Genomic DNA, 19,158 nt, shown 5'->3' on the forward strand with positions numbered 1-19,158 from the left:
CGAGGAGGCGGCGGCGGGGGGCTCCCTCGCGCCAGGAAGAGCGGCGGCGGCGACGGCGACGCGGGGGCCGCCGCTGCCCCTGCTGCCATGAGTTGTGCGGAGGTGATGCATCACCCCCCGCCGCATGGAGCGCCCCAGTGTGCGCCCAACCCCGTGGCGGCTGCACCCTGCCCCACAGCCTGCTATCATCCGGCGCCCCAACCTGGCCAGCAGGTGAGTCACCGGCCGGGCAGCCTGCCGGGGGCGGGGGCGAGGGGCACCGCGAGTATCGGTCTGGGGCTCCGCGACGCGGTGGCAGGACGGGATGCTCCGGACCTGAGGGAGCGCCCGAGAGCTCCCGGCCGGCGGGGCGAGGAGCAGCGGCCGGGCAGGCAGCGCGGCGGGCGCGTGCGGGGCGCGCATGGGGGGCTTTACCTGCCAGGGGGCTTCAGCGAGCTGCTGCCCCCGCGCTCAGAGGCCGCCCCTCGCGCACACCCTGGCCGCCTCGTAGGGCTTAGCTCTCTGAAGCTCTCCAAGCGCCTCTGACTGAGGACTATGTGAGTAAACTTCCTTTACCCCAAGTGAGGTTTCGGGGTTTTCTGAATTGAGCGGAGACCGTGCCACCCAGGTAGCAGAGGCTGTCTGCTCAGTGAGCCCACGAAATGACGTCTCTGGGACTTGTCAGCTGGGACAGTGGTCTAATGAAACATGTTTGGAATATTTCTGGAACTTCTCTGTAACTTCTCTCCCTGTAACTGTGATTTAAGGGCAAGGATGCCAGGGTTCTTCCTTTATGTTCGAAGCCAATCAAAGAACAGACCTTATTATAGGAAATGTTCAGGCTGTTGACCTCCTGTTCCCCAGCCTGGAGTTTCTGGACTTGGGGGCCGCCATGACAAGAGACTGAAACCTTGTCGATAGTGTGTGGCTGGGAACTAGGAGATAACACAGGTCAGAAGAGAGGGTTGAACTCCGGGGAACTTGGTACTAGTTGTTCTTGGGTATCACTCCCTCAGCACAGCAGGAAGTGCCTGCAGATTTCCTTAGCATTACAGTAACAAGTCTGTTGTATGCGTGTGGCAAACGACTGGACCCAAATGGGGTCCTTTTCAGACTATGAGGATTATATTAGGGTGGATTGATTGCATGAGACTTAAATATAGGACTAGATCGAGTTAATAAGTTACCCTCCACAGAGCTTATGTCCTTGTTTCTCGTTTCACTGTGGCCTTCACTTCCATAGTGGTACTCTTTGGAAAGAATCATGACTTCCTGTTTAAAAGTTAGGGGCTGTGAAGTTCATTTGATCTGCAGTGGCATGCACACCAGATTCAGCTGCTGAACGGGACCAACTACACTGAGTCCAGTTAGGGCAAAAGAAGAACGAGCCACATTTTGCGTTATTACTTACTTATCTACTCTAACATTCAGCAACTTCTCATTGCTTTTTGGAGGAGGAGGACAGGAGAACATGTTGTAACTTGTGGTCAAAGGTGACAGATGAAAACATTTCGGTTGAGCTGTTGGTTTTTGTCCTGAGTATGCAAAACATAAGTAACGAAGAAAACCATGCAGACTATTGATGTGGTTCGTACTTGGCCCTGATGCAGAATGCCTGCCTCCGCCTCCGGGACTGGAGGCCTTCAGTTATCAGTTGAAAGGTGGATGAGCAGCAGATTCGATCTTTACTAAATATCCAGAAAGATACTTTTCCCTTCGTAAAAGATGAAGGGATTAGTAAGAGTAGTTACAAGTAAGGATTTTCTTTTAATTTTAGGAGTTGTAAAGTTAATTCCATTGAAACATGAGTCTACAGTGGAGAGCAGCATTGTACTACTTTTAATGGGCCAGAAACTAAAAGTTAGAAAAAGTGCATATCAGCAGTGATAAAAGTTGGATTTTATTAAGAAATGACTCCAAATACCTTGATCTTTATTTGACAATTTCCCTGAGTCTCAGCTCCCAAATTCTGTCCTTTTGCTAAAACTATCAACAAAATGTAGAATTAGATATTTATTTTAAAAAATCTTCATTGGTCTATGCTAATGGATTACCACAATAAGCAACTTCTGGTGTATTTTGCACTTCTGTGGACATTGCTTTGGCCGAGTCGACCATAAGAATTTAGTTAAGAGATAACTGGAACTTCTCATGTGCCTTTTATTAAAATGGCTTGTCTGAGATTTTTCTGATTTTTTTTTAATCAAATGATATGATGTGACAATTACTGGCTAGTAAAAGAAAGATTTGACAATATGCACAGTGTGACTACCATTCCTTTACTGCCAGGAGTTTATTTTGATGAACTATGTTTTCTATTGGAGGAAAGGGTAAATCAGGAAATTTTTTATCAGGCTGAAAACATTTTTAGACTCTGTGGTGTGTGGGTGAAGTGGGCCCGATACTGATTTGGCCCTAGTGCAGTCGTCTGAGGATACATATTTTGGTTGTTTTTGCATTCCATGCTATCAGTATTATCCATGAAGATTGTTTTCTTCTTAAATGGGAAGTGATCCCTAATATCTTGCCAGGGAGAGAAAGAGAAGGGCTACAGGTCCTACTCAGTTTCAAAAATTGATTTGCTCAGGAAAAAAAAAAAAAGAAAAGAAAAAGAAAATGTGACAGTAATTAAGGAAGCTTAATGGTTATTTATAAAATGCTAGGAGAGAAAGCCCTGATGTTTTGAATAACTCCTGTACTCAACTTTTGTAGTATGCCCTGGAACTGATGTTTTCCTCAAAGTTTTACAGCTTGGATATTCTAGAATATTTTATTTTATTTCATTGGTGGTGCTAGAGAATGAGCCTAGGACCTCACACACAGCAAACGCTTCAACCCTGAATTATATTCCCAATCTAAAACCCTTGTAAATTTATACCAAAGAAACCCTTTGTAGCTTAATATATCAAAATGGTCTATAATGATTAATTGTAAACATAGACTAAGTTCTCTGTGTATAATGATCTAACTGAGCAATCTTTTGGAAATGATAGAGCTTATTATTCCAACCTTGCATACTGTCAGGGTTTTTTTCCCCTTAAGGGCTTAAATGTTTGGTTTAGATTTTATTGCATATATCTCATATGTCATAGCTTGGTGAATTCTTAAAACATAGTAAACTGCATATACATAAGTTACATTGTAGCATGTTAAGCATACAGTACAGTAAGTGAATCCACATAATCTTTAAATGCCTGAAGAATGAATTGTATTGTGTCTTACGTTAACTCTAGAGATGGTATGGCTGTGCATTCATTGTACGATGCTTTAAAGAGTCAGAAATTCCCGAGCAATGCAAAGCAGCCTCTTCCCATGCGCACTAGCCCGTCACAGCCTTCACCCATCCTCTCAGGAGAACTCTTGACCCAGTCTCACAGTGCGTGCTCTGGAGACCGAGACCACTGCAGAGCGTGTGCAGAAAGGAATGCACTTGTGTTCTAGCGGTGACTGTAAGGGCCGTCAGAGAATTTAGAAATGCATGTCAGGAAAAATTGAGGGTAGTATGAAATCGTAGGTTCCCTTCATTCCCAGTGGACATCTCATTTTAAATAGTCTTGTTCAAACCTCCCTCATATACTCAGAATGTTAACCTCGAGAAGCTACGTGAAGGAGGAGCTGTGAGAGTTAGGTAGCTGATACATGAGATGGTGAAAACAAACATTATCACCAGATTTCTAATTGCATATGGAAGTTTTGAACAATAGAAGATCAGGCTTTGTGTGAGTTGGAACCTATTTACTCTTTCCAGGGTAACAGCTGGGTGAATCTGGATGCATGCTTTTACTTAAAAGAAATAAGTTCCCTTGGGAGGTAGAACTCCAGTCCTAAGTTTTAAGAAGTTTTTCTAACTCTTTCTCTGGACTCTGTCACCTTGGTTAAGTTATAAAACTGTTCTGAGTTTCTGTTTGCCTTGGAAAGACTCAAAAAAAATGCACATCAATACTTCCTTCTACACATGGGAAAAATGTGTGTTCCTAAGGTTGAAATGCCTACGTTAGGGTTTCAGGGCTGACCGGGGCTGGCCAGATTTCTCCCTCCCTGGAGAGCAGAGTAGCATCCTTTCTCCTTGCCATGGAGCTTCCCCAGCCTTGTGTCCTGCTGTTGCATAATAGGCTGATTTTTGTCCTTAGTGCCTCAGTCAACTTTTTTGATAAAGAAGATTACTATGCAATAAATTCTTTGGCCTTGGAGTTTGAGATTCTTTCCAGGTCCTTGGTAATGTACTTTTTTAAGTTTAAGCATTCCAGAGGCCTCCTGCCAACATCTGTATGGTGCTGTCTGCGACACATCCCCTGTTGATCAGGCAGAATGACCACTTAGCAAATGAACATTAATTTATTTAAAATGAAATATAGGAAGTGGTATGAATGATTCGTTTTTAAGTGCCTCATATTTCTTTGACTTTTAAAATAACTAGGTTCATTTAGAGGAAGAATATGGTTATAACCTAAAGTATTTCAATACACGGTCAAATTATTTAAGGCAGAAGATTTAATTCTCTTGTACCTGTAAGTGAGGGCTTAAGTGGACTTAAAAGAGTTCATACTGAACTTCTTTGAGGAAGAGCAGCTCCTACAACTCTGCGCTACACACATTTAGTTGACTTCAAAGACTTAGAAGCTTAATTTGCCTCATAGCTTTGTGTTCAAAGTACCTGTTTTTTTTTTTTTTTTTTTTTGTACCAAGAATTACACCCAGCCAGGCACTGTGCCACTGAGCTATATCTCTGACTCTTGATATAATTTATCACCTAAAAAAATATTCAGAATTAAATGAAAACTTAAAAACAGCTGAATTATTAGCACTGGAAATTACTTAGAATGAAGATTACAATGATGCTAGAAAGCACAGAGCTGGAATCCATACTACTTTGCAACTTGAGGACATGTTCACCAAAAGGTGACTATCCTGATATGGTGACCAAAGGAATTTAAGTGAAAGGAACTTGAGTTGAATGCAAAGAAGTCCTACTTTGCCTGGCATTTGGCGAAAGGCTTGCTTTTCACAAAATTTTTGAAATATCAAGGCAATGAACCAAACCAGTGGCACTGAGGGTGCCCTGAAGGGCAGCCTTGTTCTTCTAAGTAGGGTCTCCTCAGACAACTGTGGAGGAGACACCAGCAGGCCTACTGGAAAGCTCATGGGTGCTTGCTTTCCTCTGGACAGAGCAAATTTTGAGGAAGACTAAAACAATCCTGTGTCTGGTGCCCACAGCATATCCTAAAACTCAACAGTCAGTTAGATGACTAACCTTTAAACATGGTGCTTAACTTAAATCTCATTCCAATAGTCCCTGTTTCCAGTTGAAACACCTCAAAATGAACACACTCAGTAATGTATAATTTAGACATTATCTCCCAAAGAACATTTTCATTCAAGAAACAAAGGCTGTCCAATAGTTTAATTTCAGGCTCTGGCCGGCAGTGAAGGCAATAATAGCGAGCACAGCTCTGCCTTGAGCTTTGCAAAATGCATCTCTATAAGCAGCTGGTCTTCTGCTTCAGACTATGCATTTAAGAAGACCCCAAGAGTGCTCTGAACATTAGCATCAAACAGCTGTTGCTAGGACAACTCATAAATGCTGTATTTATAGATATTTCAGCGGATATCAGATTTATGCCAGTCGTTCACAAATGTTGCCTAGACTGGGGTAGCTGAAGTATGTTTCATTTGCTTCTTAATATTAATAGAGAAGGATAATGATGTAAACTCAACAAATGTCCTTTCATAAATTGGTATAATTTTAGTGTGGAAAGTCACTTGTGTTTGAAGAATGAAGAAAGGGAGAGTCTAAGGAGATTTGTTATTTATATGACAAAGTCTATTTTTTTTTTTTTTGATTATCAGGAATCGAACTCAGGACTTTGCACTGGCCAGGCAGGTGCTTAATCCGCTGAGCTATCTCCCTGGCTCCTTATTTATATGAAGATAGATAATCTAAGGACTTGGTTAGCTGAACACAGCTGGAAATGAATTAATCTTTAATGGTCCATAGATTCTTTTTGGCAAATGTCCTATGAAATCTGAAGGGGTGGCCAATGTAAGAAAGAATATTAAGTGTGAATTTGTTTAAAGCAAATGCTGCTTACTAGGATACAGAATTGGACAAGACCACATGAGAAAATCACATCAAATTTCCCCATTTTCACATGAGAAAGCTGAGGACCATGTGGTTCAGTGACTCGTTTAGCCTCATCGAACTAGTTGTGGTCAAATCCTCCTGCTTATTTCAGTTCTCTATTTCTTACCGTCTAGCCTTCCTTAAAAGCCAGAAAATAGTTTATAGTCTACTGAGTGTGACCTTCATATTTATTAAGTACTTGGAGAACTAACACAACTCACCTGATAGATGAAACATGAGGCTCTCCGTACAGTTGGCCTTACAAGAGCTTTTCCAACTACAAGCAGTTCAGCTTAAGGACCAGCTATATGCTCTGTCTTTGCATCTCCAAATGTTTGCACAGTTCTTGACACAAAGTAAGAATTAATTGTCTTTTGCATGAGTAAATAAATGTATGATGAATAGTTCTTTAAAATGTTGCACCCTAAGTCTATTCACAGTATTGTGCAAACATAGCAGAGGTTTGTACATTGGAAACTGTTGTTTCATTCAGAGTAGTTGGTTTGAGAAAGAACACATACCCTAATGATGTGATCATTGCTTGAAACATTTTGGGAATGCAAATTTGGAAATCGCTTTTAAGCCCATGGCACATTTTTTTCAAACATCATAAAAACTGGAAAATTTTCATCTTTGGATGAGGTAGGCTGGATTTTTGATAATGACCAGACTTTGTTTTTTTAGGCAATGTGTTCAAAAGTAGTTTATCATATTAAGTATGGTAAAGAATATTACTATTAAGAAAAATGTTTAAAAAATCAAACAAATAAAAACAAATAGTATCCGAAGTGTGACCCTTTCTCACAAGTCAGTTTTGCTCACATTTGCGAAGAGGATTTCTGGACAAACTATCAGCAAATATATTATGTGTCTGATTGTCAGAGGACAGTACAGTTTTAGATAGAGTTGTTTCATCAAGATATGCATACATTTTACGAATACTGTATTACTTAATAGCAGTATGTTTGAATTTTGTTCCTCTGATATTTTAATGTTGTAGACAACTTTAGATTACCCAGCTTGTCACATGATGCTACACTTATTATGGCATTTTCTGTGTTTATTTAACCAAATAGGTATCTTAGAGAGACTCCTGTTTTGTAAACTGTTTTCTTGGCATGAGCCTTGTCATCAGACCAAAATAAATTTCAGCTCCCTCTCTATCAGTTACTAGGTAGGTGACCCATTATTTTTGCATGTGTAAATTGAGAACGATTATCCTGTCAAAGATTTTGTGCATGAGAATTAAGCACAATAAAGAATGTAAAAAACCCCTGGTCTATTCCCCTGACTAGCATGATCTCCAGTTTCCTGATCCAGCCTCTTCCAAATAGGATAAGAATCAAAATTTCAAGTGTCTCTGAGATATTTTTAAAAATCCATTATACAAATACATTAACAAAATTATGCTTAAAGAACAATGAGGTGGTTTTATGGATTTTATGATTTTTTTATTTCTAAATTTTATTTTATGTATTTGGGTCCAGAGTCTCACTATGCAGCTTGGACTCATAGAGTTCCTCCTATTTTCAGCCTCCTCAGTGCTGGGATTACAGGATTGCACTACCGCAACGGGTCTCTGTGGCCAGCTCAGCACACGGGGGTGGGGAGTGGGCGGGGCCAGCACAACATGTGGTACCAGGGATGGAACCCTGGTCCTTCTGCTTGCCTAGGCAGGTGCTTAGACCCCTGAGCTATCTCTGTGCGGCCCGACTTTATGATTTTAAAACATCCTAGAATAACTCTTTCTTTCTCTAGGCTATAGCCATGTGTTTGAACATAACTAGCAAATATTTTTTAAAATAGCAATTTCTAAATATCCAGTGATTTCAGTGATTCATTAAAATACTTTTGTTTCCTTAGGAAAAAAGTTTCCACATATGCACAGTAATCATTTGGCATTTTGCAGGCTTAAGCCTTGGGGAGTTTGTGGTATTTGGCTCCCGACATGGAAGTTTTTCTCTTGTCAGACAAATCCTTTCTCCTGCACATTCCTGCTCAAGTTCGCTTCTCTCCTGCCTAGTGGCAGGCTTTGCGGTGGTCTGGGCCGGGTGTGCCTCCGCCCTTAGCTTAACTTTGTAGCTGTTAACCCATTCATTGCTTCATCTAAGATCAGAGTGATATTTCATGGAGAAAATTTATCATTATGAAGCTGTGGCAATAAAACGTAAATATGTATTCAATAAGACAACTAGTAGTCTATAAAAGCCCTTTTGATGTCTTTTTCAGTTTTGTTAATGATTCTTTAGAGTCGTGTGAGAAAAGTATGAATATTTATGAGACTTGGATAATTTTAGAAGTGATTGATCATTTTGAGAAAAAAGTATGTACTAGATTACACTTTGACCTTGATTCCACAAATCTAGGTCTTGATGATTTGAGATTTAATCTCAATACTTTGAATAATATGTGTCATTCTCAGAAAAGAGTGTAACACCAGGGATAGTTCATCCCAACATGTAAATATAAAGTGAATATGGAATATGGGAAAAGAAAACAGGAGCAGAGTGTTGTGTTTATTTTAAAAAGTGAGGAATTTATGGATATTCACCAAAGCGCAGACACCAGAGAGCAGCGACTCAAGATTCTGAGGAAGGAAATTAGCCAGTGTCAGCCCAAGTCACTTGTTCTATTCTGTGTTCCTGTTTTCTTCAGAGTCATACTTCAGTTTAAGACATTTACGCAAATTTAAATTTCACACTTGAGGTCGTTATTGGGCCATTTGTGTACTTTGAAATTCTTATTTTAACTAACAGTGATGACTATTAGTCTACAAATGTTTGTGTGTTAAAATGTACATTTAAAATTTTTTCACAGTTATTTTTGAAAAATAGTTTAACTTTATTTGAAAATAGTGCAAGTAGGCATAATATTCCGATATTCTGCCTCATGAAAGATATATCATAGGTTCCCTTTTTTGTAGAGCCACAGTTCTTTATATCAAAAGGGAATATTTTGGCATGGATATTTATATGAGTAGAGATATGTGTATGAACTATAAAGTGTATCAGTATATATATTGACAGAATGATTTTTTAAAACTAGACTAATGCATATTTTATTTATTTTTTTGCATATTTTAATACAATGGCAAGTTTAACACAATGAGAAAAAAATGATTTTTTGTCATTGTGTACTGAAAAATATGTAATTCTAAAGATTAATTTATTTGTATCAAATAGTACCATTCAGTGGCTTAGCAGCAAAAACTCCTAAAATTAGATACCAGTTAGAATATACAGGTTTATAATCTGTAGCTTAAATTTAGCTGTTATCAATTAAAAATTTAAGGTCTTATATGATTGGCATTATTGATCACAAAAAAATTTTACATTTGCACTACAATTTCCAGTTTTCAAATCTTATACATATATAACTTAATTTAATTTCACCTAGGACTTAATTTCTGTTAATTGTGGGTAAAATATTTCCTTGCCTTTATTTGGATAATCAGCATAGCCAAGGCTCTTTTATTTAAAGCATGAATGCTACAGCTAAACAAATGAAACAATTATATGCAAAGCCTGCCTGACAAATTAATGCTGAGCTGGACATTAACAGGAAAAAGAAATCAGCTTTATAGATAATAATGAACACTTGTAGAGACTAAAGCCACCCTGCAGTTCAGTTTTAATCTCCTTTTCATATAAAGTGTGCCAGAATATTCAAAAGAGAGTGTTTGCATGTGCTGCGGTAGTATAGGCTTTGCATAAACACACACCACAGAGAGAAACAGAACTGTGATTGGAGCAGTAAACCGTAGTATTTGTGTAATTTTGTAATGGAATTTAAAACTAGTAATAGCTTTAGAGGTCATTTAGTTTAGTCTCCTCATTTTACACATAATCAATGTTGCTATAGTGTTTTCGATATTGAAATATAGAAAAATATAGATACGTTCAAATCTGTACAAAGGGACATGATAAGAAGCATAACTAGGTTGGCATGATTGATCATCACCTATCGGCAAGGCATGCTCACTTGCACGGACTAAGTTATCTACTCATCCACAGAAGATAACCACATCGACATCCTAAATAAAAAGTGACACATGTATTTATAAATAACAGCCCCGTTGTGGTCATTTGTACCTCGTAATATGCCTCACCCTTTCAGCACCCGTCTCACACAGAGCAGCTATTCATCCATCTGAGGTAGTGTTCATTAAATGATACATTTATAATTAGAGATCTTGATCTTGGAGCTAACGGTTATGTTAGACGCATAGAATCTGGTTAATGCATTTTGATAACATTTGCAAAACTATTGAGCATTCTGGAGTAATTTTTTCTGTTCACACTCATGAAACAGAATGTTTTTGTTTCTGTAAAATTATATGAGAGAGGATTACAATTTTCAGAGAAATATGTGGTATAGAAAGCTTTTTTGGTCACTAAAATAATGCATTTGTAAGCGTTTGCATTCTTTTAGTATAATTCATAATCAATTTGTTGATAGTACAAGTATCTTATGTTCAGTGAAAGTATTTGGAAATATTAAAAAGCAGGAATAAGAAAACACTAATTAATCACAGCCTTGCCAGGGAGAAAATCAATACAGAATATACCATTTTAATGAATATCCCTCCCACACTAGGTATCACTTCTCTGTTCTTCCAAGACCCACATACACATCTACACTTGCCTGTTTATTAGGAATTCTGGTTCTTTAATTGTGTGCGCTGTAACCTTTGCCAGGATACTTCACTTAATGTCTTTTTCTTTTATATATAGATAGTAGTAATAATCATCTGTTGGAATTGTAAAGATTAAATGCGGTAATAAATATAAAAATTTTAAAATATCCTGCATAATGTGTAATATTACATATGTGGCGACAGGATTAACGTATATTTTGGATTACCATTTTCTTGTTTTTTATCTGAAAAATGAGTCCCTACTAGTACTTTGTATTATTTGCAATCAGCCTCAATAAAGTGTTTTTTGTTCTCTATGATAATGGGGGTAAGTGGGACATCTGAAAACTATGTTCCACGCCAAATGGATCTTCACACAGACTTATTTTGTCATTTTAGTTTGATTTTTGAGAAATGAGCTCAGCACATCTGCCAAGTCTTTTAAAAGATGCTACATTCCTGTTTTTATTTTGGCTTATTTCATTTGAGAAAAGCTCTTTTCTTTTTCACCCTGCCCCACACAGTTAATTTCCTATACTCTACTCTTGCCCACCCTAGACTTAGACTTTACCATATATTACATCTTTGCAAGTGAATAAAAAATGTGAAGAAAAACTAGAAGGATTTCATTGTAATTTTTTTTAAAAAAAGTCATATTCATGTAGCTGGTTTTGAAACAGTAACCAAAAATCCCCCACGTTGAATTCTTTGTGACACTTTGAAAATACACAACTTGATGATGGACTTCTTTTTATCTGCTAAATTTGGAAAAACAGACTTTCTTTTTTTCAGTGTGGGAAGGAAGCAACTGGTTGGGGAGGGAAGGGATGGAGAAAAACAGATGAAGAAGAATCAGTTTGCAAACATATGTTAATATTTAGATTCTTTTTTTGTAAAGTGAAAAGTTAACTAGTTAATGTGTTGTTGTCTTTTTTTTTTTTTGCCAACTATCTTTGATACTGTGTTTTGTTTATTCTATCCCAGAAGAAGTTAGCGGTATACAGCAAGATGCAGGACTCTCTGGAGGTCACCCTTCCCAGCAAACAAGAGGAGGAGGAGGAGGAGGAGGATGAGGAGGAGGAGGAGGAGGAGAAAGACCAGCCTGCCGAGATGGAGTACCTTAACTCTCGCTGTGTCCTTTTCACTTATTTCCAGGGAGACATTGGGTCAGTAGTGGATGAGCACTTCTCAAGAGCTTTGGGCCAAGCCAGCACGTTCCATCCAGAATCTACCATTTCAAAAAGCAAGATGGGGCTAACCCCCCTATGGCGAGGTAAGAATTCCAAAGCAGATGCTCTCGGGGCGCTGTCTCTGTTTCGCAACTGCTTGTACCAGGTTCCAGCTGGAGATATGCCCCTGGAGGACGGATATCCACTTGCTTTTTAATTTTTAAGGACAGCAAGGAATTTCTTTCAGACAAACAGCTGGATCAGTTTTGTCACATGTGGAATGCAGGGTTGGAAACAATGCAGTCACACCCCTTAAATTCCACATGAAAAGCAGTGACACAACGGGCCTGAGTTCACAGTGGCCAGCTTGAGCTGCAGAGCACCATTCCCAAAGCCCCGATGGCCCAGTTTGGATCTCTGAATAATAAGCAAGCCGAATTCAGCTTCTAAAAGTTCAGCTTTTGCTCATTCATTGCACAAGGTGTTACGTGGTGACAGCTAATATCTCAGTCTGACCCAGAGCCGTGGACTCCAAAAGCCTCCTCCTGTGTTCTCTGATAGCTTTCTCTGTTGACTTGCTGCAGAGTGACCTGCTGTCGTGTGTAACCTGGGCATTGCAGCAGGAACTCCATGCTTTAAACTAGTGTTTTACCTTGATAAAGAAAAAACTGGATTGAGCATCATTTTCTTTCTTGCTTTTTGTGTGGAAGGTGCAGAGATTTGATTTCTGGTCCCCAAAAATCATGGGTAACATCTTAATTATTGTAGGTACAAGACTAGAGAAAAAAAATTATACATCATTTCAGTGATAGCTTCAAAGAAATGTGTTACAGGTTTATTCCAATTTACCTGATATAGGTGGGGAGATAGATCGGCGGTTGAAGTGCCTGCCTGGCAAGCTCAAGGACCCATGTTCGATCCCTGGTACTGCATACCTGGTACTACAGGGCCCCTAAAACCTGGCATGGTGGCACATGCCTGGAATCTCAGCGCTGGGGAGGCTGAGACAGGAAGATCATTATTAGTCCCAGATGCATAGGGAGACCCTGTACCTACTCACCTGGTATAAGAATTAAATAGCATAATCCTCTTCAAAGTGTTTTCTGACCAAGTATGTGGTGTAGCAAGGGAGTGTGTTAGAAATGCCAGTTCTGCAGCCTTACTCCAGACCTGTTCTGTGAAGCTCTCCCGTGGAGTCATTTGTGTTTAGCCCTTCAGTCACTCAAGCGTTGGCTGCTGTGTGGCAGCCACTGGTCTACCGATGTCAGAGACATATCCCCACCTCCTTACTTGCACACTACCAAAGTCTAATCTCCAGAGGAAGGGATGGAAAACCACACTTGAACAAACACCCGAGTGAGCTTCTAAGAAGCGGGCTGTGATGGGGTCAGGTGAGTCCTCAGGACCAGGTTCAAAAGCTCCGGTCTACTAAGAAGCTGGTCACGGCTGGTATGATCCGAGGGTCTCAGACTTCCTTTCCACCCTTTCTTCTTCCTTCCTTACCCCCTTCCTCTTTCTGTTCCTTTTTTCTTCTCTTTCCACACTGTCTCTTATTTTTCCTCTTTTTTTCTTTCGTTTTTCCTTCCATCTCTTTTTTTCTTTTTCCTTTCTTTTTATAGTACATGTAAACAACACTTAGATAAGCAGTGACTATTGCCCCTTATAAGGGAAGGATGGAATACACAGGCAAGTTAACATAAGAGGGTTTGATAGAAGTGAATTGGCAAACACACAGCTGTGTCATTAGTAAATACAGCAGACTTCTTCCAAAGCTAAGACGGCTGTATCCCTGGAAGCCTAGATGTATTTAGAATCAGTGGATATACTACCTAATAGCACATGGCACCTAACCTTAATACTTTGTAGAGAATGAACACAGGAAACCACCAGTTTTTAATACATAAATAAATACATCAATAATAAATCTCAGGGCAAAGGAAATAGCTCAGTGACATAAGGGCTTGCCTGGCATGCTTAAGGTCCTGAGTTCGATCTCTGGAACAACAACAACAACAACAACAACAAAAAAAAAAAATACATAAAATAATAAATCTAATCAGGATAATCAGGTCCAGAAGAATACAAAACACAATATTTACTTTATTAGCACATTGGTGTTTGTAACCAAGTGATCATGTAACCTAGAAAAGAGAAACTAGGGCCCAAAGTTGTGTAGAATGATTTTCTCTAGTATCACTGCCAGAACAGTGTTCAGTGGGAGGGTGTTGTATGTGTCAATAACCCTACAACAGTTCAGCATTTGCTATATAATTTGCATGACTTGAAGAAATCAGAGTAGACCTTTAGTCAATTATTACATTTTAATATAGAAGAAGTAAATAATAGTAATATTTAAAAGCTATTATTAGAATTTTCTTGGCATCTTTTTGAAATTGATCCTCAAAATTCTCGCCTGTTCATTTATCTTTCCTAAAAATTATGTTTATTGGAAAATTTAGATATACATAAAAATTGTGTTCATCATAGTCATCAATTTGTACTTGCATGTGACACATTCTGCTGGCTCCTTTTTCCAGTGCCTTCCTATCCCTTTAGCACCTCTTCCCCTTTGTTTTCATTTTATCTTTTTTTTTTAAAGCCTTTCTCTCCTTTTCTCTTTTTCTCTTTTCCTTCCTTGTTTCTTCTCTCCTCTTCAACAATGTTGTTCCTGTTTCACAGTGTCTGTCGTATGCCATGGATCACATTTACTCTGTCAGTTTCCCACGTCAGGGAGGTAGCATGATGTTTGTAGAAGTGTCTGATTGATTTCTCTTAAGAGAATGGTCTCAAGGTACGTCCATTTACCTAAAAGTGTTTCAAGGTTAGCCTTCTTTATGGCCAAGTAATACTCCATTGTATATAAAAAAAACCTCTTCTTTTATCCATTCCCTGGTTGATGAGCATTTGAGTTGTTTCCGTGATTTAGCTATTACAATCTGTTGCTGTAAACATGGGTGTGCATAAATCTCTCTAGTATAAAGTTTTTAATTCTTCAAGAAAGATACCCAGAAGGGGAAGAGTTGGAACAAATGGGACCTCTAATTCTGTTTTATTTTTAAGTAATCTCCACACTGATTTCCACAATGTTCATGCCAGTCTACACCCCCATGAATGGTGGGAAAAGGAACAGGATTCCTTTTTCCCACAACTCCTCCAGCACTTGTTATTGGTTCATTTCTTGATGATGTCATTTTTTCAGGGGTGATCTGGAATCTTAAAATTGTTTTAATTTGCATCTCTTGAATCATCAATGAGGTCAAACATTTTATCATAAAAGGAATGAGGATTGAAAAGGAAAAGATTTAATTATCATTATTTGTAGATGATATGATACTCTCCAGAGAAGTTTCTAAAGACTCCCCCAAAAGTCTTGTAGATTTAATAATCAGATTCAGTAGTGTAGCTGGATACCAAATCAATCCTTAATGCTCAATAGCGCAAGTACACAGACACCAAACTCAATGTGTGAGAATTTAGGGTAACAAAACCCTTTATAATAGCATCCAAAAAATTGAAATATTTAACAATCAATCTGTCTTGGTTGCTTCTCTCTCATTGTTGGGGCAAAAGACCTGATATCCCAAATTAAGGAAGGACAGGTTCATGTAGCTCACAGTGTGTGGAGGCTTTAGCCTGTACTCACCTGGGTTCAGGAAGAGCGGCACATGGCAGAGGGCAGCAGCGTGTGGCAGTGGAAAGCAGGAAAACAGCAAGAGCAGGAACAGGAGTAGAGGCAGCAGATGCAGCAGCAGCAGAGGTAGAAAGCAAGCCTCTCCCCCTTCCTTACACTGCGTCTGGGCTCTCCGCCCCAGGACAGGTGTAGCACTCACACCTATAATCCCAGCATTGTGTCATGAGGTAATCACAAACTTTAGGAGCCTGTTACCCCATCACTGTATGAGGCTTTGGGGGGACAGCTAGACACAAACCATATCACAATCGAACAAAGAAAGCAAAAAAGCAAAATACCTATATACTGATAAGTACAGTACTCTGTAAAAAGAGATCAAAGAGGATGTTAGAAAATATAAATATATCCCTTGCTCATGGGCTAAAGAACCAACATAGTGAAAATGGCCATGTGTCCATAATTCTTGCATAGATTTAATACAATCCCAATCAAAATATCAGCAACATACCTCACAGAACTAAAGAAAACATTCCTAAAATTCACTTGGAACCAGAAGAGACCTAGAATAGCAAAAATAATTCTGACCAACAAAGGCAAGGCAGGGTTTTATAGTGCCTGGCTTGAAATTATACTATAGAGCTACTGTGATAAAATCAGCATGGTACTGGCAGAAAAAGAAAGAAAGAAAAAACCTAGACCTGTGAAACAGATCACAACATTTGTTGGTTTATGAAACACATATTTATTAAACTTTCTTAGTGCTGAAAAACTTTCAGTGTATTAGGCCCTTATCAGTGAATGGGATACCTGAAGGCTCCGCATTTATGAGCTGATAGAGCTAAAGACACTGACAGGGCTGGGGAGATAGCTCAGTAGAATAAGCGTTTGCCTGGCAAGCGCAAGGGCCTGAGTTTAGTCCCCGATTCTGCCAAAAAAAAAAAAAAAAGAGAATGGTAGAAATAGGTAATAAACATATTGTCAAACATATTATGACACACAATGCCAGCTTTAATAGGGGCTAAGTCATGAAGTCCTCTCTGACAGAGTTACATTTGAGTAGGAGCCTGATGACCAGCAGGGCGTTTGTGCTGTGGCTTTCTAGTGGCAGGTCATTCTGCCCAGAGGGAGCAGACTACGCATTTGCTGAAGGGAACCTGAGCTAACAATGACCAGGAGAAGCAGCGTTTGCATGCCTGTGCTGAGGTGAAAAGTCACGGGTACTAAACAAGTGTTTCAAAGATTATTCACTCTTCTTCTCCCCCAGATTTTACAAAATCCACAGTGATATCATGTTCCTATTTTGTATCATTTTTGCTTGTCTCACGTCATTTTCCTTATCTTTGTTTAAATTTTCTTTTTTTAAATTTTTTTTTTAAACTGAGGAATTGAATTACTTGTTAAAATCTCTTATTCATTAAGGTTCTGTTACTTTAAGTATATTATTTTCATTTGTGAACAGAATTTTGCTGTTGTTTTCCTATTTGTATATCAGTTTTAAATAATTAAACAAAAAGCTTGGATGGGATTCACAAGACAGCCACAATTGTAATTAAGGATGTAGAAAATTAAAGAGGAAGTACAATAAAATGAGTTTGAGGTATCCAACAAAAAGAGTTAGTAAGACATTAATATTATCCACCAAAGGTAGGTAGGATTGGAAAATGTGATCTTTGTATCCTCTTCCTTTTGGATGCAAATGTAACTTAAAATGCCTTTAAGCAACTTCCTCCAACTGTACTGGTTAAGTGTATAGTAGTGTGTTTATCGCTATTTATCTCCTAGGGATGTTGTAAAGATTTTGCAGTGTGATTAATTGCACGTAAGGCTTGAATCAAGTTCCTGAGTGTGAGCTTGCACTATGCAGCACACAGAAACCCATTATTAAGTCTATTCACAAGCATTGTTTCCTGGAAGTGTGTATTTCCTGGATGTAATGTAGGTTAAAGGCAGCTGATTATGTTAATGATAGTGGCTGGTACACTACATAAAAAGGGACTGAACAACTGTTCTAAAAGTTCTACTTTATGGTTTGAAGTTACACAGTGCTACTGATATGACACAGTGCTGCAAATACATTCAGAACCAAAATGTATTTGATTGCAGAATATGCTTCCATACTAGAGTTTTAGATGAAGACAATGTGCTTCATCTAAAGCGGATAATGGAATAGCTTTGAATATATTTTTGATAATGATACTTTGAATGTGTGGCTTCCCCTGGAGCTACAAAAGTTTATTTATGTGTTTTAAAACTGTTAGGCAAATACTGAAAAGGAATATTCATACTGTATCTGGTGTATCTCATCAGTTACCTCTAATTCCATTAAACATTCTAGTAGGGATTGAATAGAATTTCTTCAGCTATGAAAATTTAATCTGGGGGCCAGGGAGATGGCTCAGTGGAATAAGCGCTTCCCTGGCAAGCGCAAGGGCCTGAGTTCAATCCCTGGTTCCACCAAAACAAAATAAAAAGAAAAAGAAAATTTAATCTGATTATGCCCATAGAAATAGAAACATCAACTTTAGGTATGTCTATGCACTGATTTTCCCAAAATGTAAGTGTGTGTATATGTGTATATGTGTATATGTGTGTGCGCGTGTGTGTGTGCATGTGTATGTGTGTGTGTGCATGTATGTGTGTATTTTATGTGTGTCTAGAAAACAATAGCAATTAAATCAGGCCACCTAAAGTAGATCACAGATCTACAGCCTGTGCTGTGCTCCCTGTTTTTGTTGTTGCTGCTGCTGTTTTGCTTTGTAGTTCCAAAGCAGGCATCTATTGGTTGGTTGATTTACATAAAGTCTCTCAGCACAACTCAGTCTCAGAGGGTTTCATAAGAAAGACCTGTCAAGGACTGGGGACAGAGCTCAGCAGTCTAAGTGCCTTCATGGCAAGCACAGAGACCCAAGAGCCATCCCCAGTACTGCATGCCATGCTGGTCTGGAACCGGAAGTGGTGGTGTAAACCTGTAATCCCAACCCTGGGAAGGCTGAGACAGGAGGATCACTATGAGTGTGAACTGCGTAGTAAGACACTGTGTCCAATAAATAAATAAATAGAAAAAAACCCTGTCAAAATGAATATTGAATTTAAACAAAGAAAAGGAGAAAAAGAGAGGAAGAATTGGCTAATGAGCCTAATGATCAAACCGGTTTTGAGGAGCTGAGTGGATTCTCTAGGATATACAGAGATTTTTTTTTTTACAAGAAGCTTTGGACAAACCTTTGAGGGGAACGTGACACCTGCTGTGCCTCATCCCGCTGCCCCCACAGAGTAGGAACGTCTGCTGTTGCTCCTTAAAGCTCCCATTGTAGTCATGGGTCCCATTTCAGCAACTCTACTATCAGTGAAACTGGAGGGAAACCTTTGAACATAATCGTAAAGTGTGATCCTTGAATAACAGACAGCGCTAGAAAACGTCACATTTCACCTCTGAATCAAGGGCTTGTTTTCAGAGGGAGTACAATAAAAAGGAAAATGAGACTTTCATTATATGAGGAACCTTTTGGATAAGAATTGAACAGAATTTTTTTTACTGTGATTAATGGCAAGGTAAATACTAAATTTTTTTTTAAAACTTTTTATTTTTATTTATGTGTGTGTGTGTGTGTGTGTGTGTGTG

The 19,158-nt window shown here is 38.9% G+C and overlaps 1 protein-coding gene across 5 annotated transcripts in view; it reads left to right on the plus strand.

The window, feature by feature from the left end:
• Positions 1-6: 6 nt before the first annotated feature.
• Vgll3 (vestigial like family member 3) overlaps positions 7-19,158 on the plus strand; it is a 47,097-nt gene continuing 27,945 nt past the window's right edge. Inside the window, exons 1-2 of one of the 5 annotated variants that reach the window (XM_023719245.1) lie at positions 7-213; positions 11,721-12,009. In XM_023719245.1, the coding sequence (XP_023575013.1) occupies positions 88-213; positions 11,721-12,009 (415 nt within the window). In that variant the 5' untranslated portion in view covers positions 7-87. Of the gene's footprint in view, positions 214-435; positions 537-11,720; positions 12,010-19,158 lie in introns of those variants that run through there. The other 4 variants (XM_023719246.1, XM_023719249.1, XM_023719248.1 and 1 more) reach the window with 4 other exon arrangements.

The sequence above is a fragment of the Octodon degus genome, unplaced genomic scaffold (assembly GCF_000260255.1).
Source record: "Octodon degus isolate 3935 unplaced genomic scaffold, OctDeg1.0 scaffold00066, whole genome shotgun sequence".
Classification (NCBI taxonomy): domain Eukaryota; kingdom Metazoa; phylum Chordata; class Mammalia; order Rodentia; family Octodontidae; genus Octodon; species Octodon degus.